The sequence below is a fragment of the Populus nigra genome, chromosome 18, assembly GCF_951802175.1.
Source record: "Populus nigra chromosome 18, ddPopNigr1.1, whole genome shotgun sequence".
Taxonomy (NCBI): domain Eukaryota; kingdom Viridiplantae; phylum Streptophyta; class Magnoliopsida; order Malpighiales; family Salicaceae; genus Populus; species Populus nigra.
Window position 1 is genome coordinate 7,780,830 of NC_084869.1, and position 6,650 is coordinate 7,787,479.

Consider the following 6,650-nt stretch of genomic DNA (forward strand, 5'->3'; position numbering starts at 1 on the left):
GTGCTGATTTATGACCGTTGATGTCTTAGGTGGTGCGGTCGGGATTGGACCATAGTCAAGACAAGAACAACCCACAGGTGGAGCAGGTAGGTGACTTGCACCTTCCTTTTTTTTTCATACGCTGATTAATAAAATACTTTAACATGATTATTACCATATTGTGTTAGAACTGATATTAGATTGTCGAACGCTTAAATGTTGACAAATGGTTGATTAGCTTCGGCTAATGGCATCCGAATGGATGGCCGGGACAAAGAATGATTAGCTTCAGCTAATGGCATCCGAAGGGATGGCCGGGACAAATGAATGATTAGCTTCGGCTAATGGCATCCGAATGGATGGCCGGGACAAAGAATGATTAGCTTCGGCTAATGGCATCCGAAGGGATGGCCGGGACAAATCAATGATTAGCTTCGGCTAATGACATCCGAATGGATGGCCGGGACAAATGAATGCTTAGCTTCGGCTAATGGCATCCGAAGAGGATGACCGAGGTGAGTGAATGGTTAACCTCAGCAAATGATGCCTTAAGAGGATAGCCGGGTTTAAGATTATGGTTGATTGCAAAAATTGGTGCATTTATATACACTACAAGTTGTTTATACCAAGTACATGAAGAAATTATAAATGACAATGCTTCACTTAACTGCCAGACTGTTTAGTTACCATTATTATTATTTAGTAATTACATTCTCTTAAATGTTTTGTACTGCTGCAGGGACGTCACACCCACGAGATGTCTAGGGAACCCGATACACGGGGACCTACTTTTGCAAGGGATCATGTAGATGCATTCTAAATCACAATTGTATTTGTATGAATCAATGTACTGAATGTATAACTTTTATTAGATCCTTTTTGTTTAAATTTGTAATGGCTATTAGTAGGATAGGAATGCAAACTCATGTCTATGTGTGTATATTTTTTAATATGAACTTTTAATCATGCAGCCATAATATTACGTGTTTATGTAAGATTCACTTTTAAATGAAATGTTGATTGTATGGATTGTATTTTGATGATGTGAGGGATCAGGTTCGCTGATTATATATATATATATAAACCGGGTTGTTACAGATCATCTATAACTTCTATTAAACCTCTATAAAACATAACAAAAATATTGGTTTTTCCCAATATTATCCAACAAACTAAAACAACACTTATGTTAAATATTCATTATCAATTATTAACTATCAACGTTCATACATACAAATTTATACATATATAAATTTACAGAAATCACAACTTCAAAATAGAATTGATAACAATTAAACAAGACTTGTTAAACAAGCTATTAATTATTTATTTCATCACAACACATTTAATTTGGTGTAATTCAAACAAAATTTCAAAAATTTACAAACAAACTACTACCAATCCAGACAACAAGTCATTCGAATAACAAATACACTAAAAGGGAAGGGGGGTTTAAACAATAGCTTTATTATATAGCATTAGAGACATTTTACTATCGATTACAACAATAAAATGATTATTTTGACCCTTAATTATGTAACATTTATCTTGAATGTTGGGGGTAATTGGGTAATTAGGTCTTTTTTTAAAATGAATAGTAAAAATGCTAAAATACATTTACAGACAAAAATGCAAGGGGTAGTTTTGGTTTTTTTTTTTATTTTGGATGAATAGTGAGATTACTTAAATGCTTTTAAAGTCAAAAATAAAAATTTAGGTTATTTTTGGCTTTTCAAGATTGTTTTTTTGTTGTTTGTTATGTGGTTGACGTATTATGATATTTTCATATAAATTGATTAATGTTTAATTTCAAAAATCTATGTGGGCGGTGCCCTTACACTTTGATCACGTGTGTCCGGTAGTTTAACTTATCCTTCCATCATCTCTTTGGATGTCTTACTGTGTCTTTAAAGAATTATATAAAGTTGAAGAATATTATATTTTCAAGTAATAAATTCCTAAATAATTTTAGATCTGTCTACTGGGATCGTAAGGACTTCTAAATAATTTTGTTTTATTATTTTTGTTGTATGTATGATATTTGTGAACCCAATACAGACAGTACAACCGACAACCAACCAAGTGACAAGCCTATCTATTCCTTTATCTCATTTCATCTTGAAAATCAGCCTGAGAGAGGAATGAAATCTCCCCGCGGCCTGGTCTGCTGCATGATAATTTTATTAGCATGGCTAGCACCTCCTTCATGTTGGGTCTAGACTGTGGTGCCTCTGCAGTACATCTTATCCCAATCTTTAGTAGCTCAAACATCTCCTCTGCTTCCTCGACTAACCCAGAGCCCAGAAGCACTACTGGTATCATAGCTCTACTGAATCCATATCTCCAGCTTCCCATCACTCTTCTAGCCCATTCCAATAGACATTCTTCCCCTCCATCCACAGCTCGCCTCCCTGTTGCCAGTTCCATTGCCAATACCCCAAAACTGTACACATCACCTTTGGTGGTCGCATGCAAACTTTGGCCATATTCCGGCGCAACATACCCAATAGTGCCAGCCACCGTTGTACTAACATGGCTATCCCCAACATCAACAAATCTAGCGAGGCCAAAATCTGTGACTCGTGCTCTGCCATCTTTATCTAGGAGGACATTGCTAGCCTTGACATCACGGTGCACAATAGCAAGGGAGCACTCGTGGTGAAGATATACTAATGCTTGTCCCACATCGATTGCTATGTCAATACGCCTCCTCCATGGCAGCCTCATCCTATCTGATATAACATCCTCCAAGCTTCCACCCTCCATGTACTCGTACACCAATATTTTCTCTGCACCATAAAGACACCACCCATAAAGTGTCACAAGGTTTGGGTGAGGCCAGCTGAAGCCATTTCCGGTTAGAACTTCCATTTCAGCTCTAAACTCCTTTTCACCTTCAATTCCTTCTCTTTGTAGCTTCTTAATTGCTACCTCTCTTCCATCAGGCAATACTCCCCTGTAAACTGTTCCAAATCCTCCCTTTCCGATTATTCTACTTTCTGAAAAACTGTCTGTTGCCTTCAAAATGTCAGCATGAGTGAATGCTGTTCTGTCCAAACGTATGACCTTAACTGTATCTGAAAAACATGGAGATGAAGTCCCTGAACTTGATTCAAAGTCATGCTGGCGGTATTTGGTATCCTCAAAGAGGTATCTTGGTGATTCTGGTGGACTTTTCACCAGCATGCAAACAAAAAGTGAAACCAGTCCGCAGATTAAGAAAGCCATAGTCATTGTTAACAGCACCAGAACTGCAACCCACTTTTTATTCTCCTTCTTCTTGATTTTGGGATATTCATTGGGCGGAGGATCCATCGAGTTGATGATAAAATTGGGAAGTTTCAGGAGTGGATCACCAAGGTAGGATTCTTTCTCAAATGTTGCCAACTGCCCAGTTGTTGGGACTGTACCAGAAATGAAAGGATTGTATGAGATGTTGAACTTGCTCACCTCACTCAAGTTGTTTAAGCTAACAGGAAACGTGCCTGAGAAGTTGTTGTAAGATAAATCCAGATTCTGTAAGCATTTGATGTTCCCAATTTCATTTGGAATTTCACCTGAGAAGTTGTTTTTGGTGAGGTTTAGGACTACAAGTGGCAATTTTCCAATCTGGGGAGGGAGCCTACCATTGAGCTCATTGAAACCCAAATGCAACATACTGAAACTCTGCATCTTACCAATATCTCCTGGGACCTCTCCAGAAAGCTGGTTGCCGCTCAATTGAAGATAACCTGAGATTTGAAACGTACGGACAGTAGATCCTGCAGCGCATACAGGGAAAATGCCAACCCCTTTAAGCAACCTATCCCATATGCTCCTGCATGTCTTCCTATTTAGGATTGTGTATACAAAACTGAATGGGGGATAATCTGCAGGAATCCACCTCTTCATTGTCAAACACTCACCAGAACCAGCAATGATGCCTTCATCCTGCTTGTTTGATTCAAATGTTGGTGTGGGGTCCCTTCCAACATTCATCAATTCATGTGGAATACTGCCGGAGAGCTGGTTGTTGGCAAGGTTCAACCACAACAAACTACTACAGTTTCCCAATTCAGGTGGAATTTCACCTGTCAACTTATTGTTTGCAAGCATTAACCACAAGAGCGACCTCAACTTTCCAAGAGAAGATGGTATTTGACCAGTTAGGTTGTTGAAGGAGAGATCGAGAGCTTGCAAGCTTTGAAAATTTCCGTACTCTTGTGGTATAGTGATGTTAAATCGATTATACGCTAGGATCAAGAACTTCAAGCTGTGCATTTCAGAGATTTCAACAGGCAATGGACCCGTGAAGTTGTTGTTGCTCAGGTCTAATCGAACAAGATTAGCTAGTTTGAGGATGCCTGAAGAATATAAGCCACCGGTATATGAATTCCCATGTAACACTAGAAACTTCAGCTGTGTGAATCTCCCCATTATCTTTTGTATGTCACCCCCAAAATTGTTTCTGCTCAAATCCAAAAAGACCAAGTTACGCAAGTTCAAAAGAGACTCTGGTATGGTGGGAGAAAATGTGTTGTTCCCCAAGAACAAACCTTTAAGACTTGAAATCAAGCCTATCTCTGATGGAATTTCTCCATTGAAATTGTTTCCCCACAGATTCAAAATATCCAAATTTCTGCAATTTGATACGTTGCTTGGTACCTTACCGGTGAAATTGTTTCCTGACAAGTCCAATACTTGCAGGCTACAATTATTCTTAGAAAAGAATGACTCTGAAACTTCTCCGCTGAGATAATTCTCAGATACAGAGAACTGCTTGAGCCTCGAAAAACCTTTCCATATTTCCCCACTGAAAAAGTTCGTGCTTAAATCAAGGAACTGCAATTTCAAACAGCCATCAAAGACGTTGTCAATCCTACCACTGAATTTATTCGCTGAAACATTTGCCACAACTAAGTTACTACAAATTTCTGGAAAGCTGAACTGAATTCCCCCAAAAATCCTATTCATAGACAAGTCAAGGGTCTCCAATCTAGACAAGCCAGTCAAGTTGAGTTCACCCTCAAGGATGTTATGTGAGAGGTTGAGATAAACAAGATTATGACAGTTGCTCAAATCACTAGGAACAGCACCAGTAAAAGTGTTTCGAGAAAGATCAAGGTAAGTGAGTGCCGTCAGAGACGAGAAGTTGTTATACAGATCTCCAGAGATGTTACTGGCAGTGAAGTTAATGGCACTAACTCTTGAACCATCATGTGTGCATAGGATTCCAGACCAGTTGCAGGGATTTGAGCTCTGCCGGTTCCACTGAGAGTACTGTCCTCTGTTTACTTGGTTACGTTCTTCGAGGAATGATTTCAGGTCTAGAAGGACTTGTCTATCCGTGTCAAGAGAATCTCCAGCCACAACCACTGAACCTGCAATTAATTTGCAGGACAAGAACATTCTAGTCAAGTCAACACCATCTTAATTCCTTGAATATGAATCATTCTTGGGCGTTGCAAATACTCACAACGTTAAAATCCTGAAGAAATCCTATGCATATGCACGTGCACAGTGCATGTAAAAACTCTTAGGAAAGCTTTTTGAACACCATGAAAGAATATTAAACACCAACAAATTAATTATTAATAATTAATGATGTTAGAGAAATGTGATGGACTCATGTCTGAACACTCGTACTATCAATCAAAGAAATGATACAGGCATAAAGGAATACTATCATCATCTAATCCTAGAAATTAGAATAAAACTAGAAAGGAATCTGAGCAAATTTTTGAATTAGAACGTACCTGTAATCAAGATTAAGAGCATGAATACTACAACCTGCCAAAAATTATCAGTTTTTTCTTCTTCTTTCATAATTAGTCCTGCTAACTTTTTCTTTTTTATACCTTCAGCTTCATAAAAGATGGAGTTTTGATAACTTCCTTACAGCCCCATTTAGAAAAAAATACAGCCTATTTGAAAATGGTTGAAGTTATCCAAAGTATATTAGTCTTGGTTGAAGCAGAGGACCTGCAAGCTGCAGTTAGACCAAACCTAACATGGAAGAAATGATTGCCATACTTTTATGTATATTCTATTTGTTTGTATTTTTTTTCTTAAATAACAACTATTATACTATACCATAGCAAGAGGGATTGATTATACTAAGAGAGTAATTAATAATCAATTTTAAGTAAAGATATTCTCTCTTACTTTTTGTATGTGCTCTGGATGGGAGAACGAAAAGGCATAGAAGCAACTATGGGCAGGTAAGCCGCCCCTGTTGACCTGAAAATGTATATTGGCCGCCGTTTGACGACTCGCTCAAAGAAAATTAAAGGGAAACACACAGATTAGATTATGCTTGTCAATGATTCTTTGATTTGTTTCTAGAAATCAAAGTTTTCGCCCTTTTGGTAAAAGTTTGAACGAGGAAAACTTGATATTGAATATGATTAATGAGTGCATGAAGACAATGGTGCACAAACAAATATATGATGATGTAGCTTTAGAATTTAGCATATAATATTAGACGGAACCGCCTGGGTTCGGAAACAATCATGTTCAGGTGTACAAGCATGTGTTATAAAATGAAGAAAAAATCGCAACGCCGGTTATAAATATAATATAACAGATCAAATAAATTAATTTTATTTTAATTAGATAATAATAAAAATAGACAACAATAAATTTTCATTTCCTTTTATTTTTTATTTTATATATATGGTTAAAAAAATTGC

General features: G+C 37.4%; 1 protein-coding gene across 2 annotated transcripts; it reads right to left on the reverse strand.

Annotated features, from left to right (window-relative positions):
* Positions 1–1,971: 1,971 nt before the first annotated feature.
* Positions 1,972–6,142, reverse strand: LOC133678404 (probable LRR receptor-like serine/threonine-protein kinase At1g74360). 2 transcript variants are annotated; one of them, XM_062100696.1, is made up of 2 exons: positions 5,715–6,142; positions 1,972–5,339 (listed from the first exon to the last, which is right to left on the reverse strand). In XM_062100696.1, the coding sequence occupies exons 1-2, from the start codon at positions 5,782–5,784 to the stop codon at positions 2,083–2,085; spliced, it is 3,327 nt and encodes a 1,108-aa protein (XP_061956680.1). In that variant the 5' UTR covers positions 5,785–6,142; the 3' UTR covers positions 1,972–2,082. The 2 variants fall into 2 exon arrangements, with proteins under 2 accessions (XP_061956680.1, XP_061956681.1); XM_062100697.1 differs by lacking the exon at positions 5,715–6,142 and having other exon boundaries at positions 1,972–5,701.
* Positions 6,143–6,650: the final 508 nt, after the last annotated feature.

Excerpts from the sequence above, each read along its gene's own strand:
- LOC133678404 (XM_062100696.1), bottom strand. The coding sequence starts at position 5,784 with ATGAAAGAAGAAGAAAAAACTGATAATTTTTGGCAGGTTGTAGTATTC. Across the intron at positions 5,340-5,714 it reads GCTCTTAATCTTGATTACAG|GTTCAGTGGTTGTGGCTGGA; the intron begins GTACGTTCTAAT and ends AATTAATTGCAG.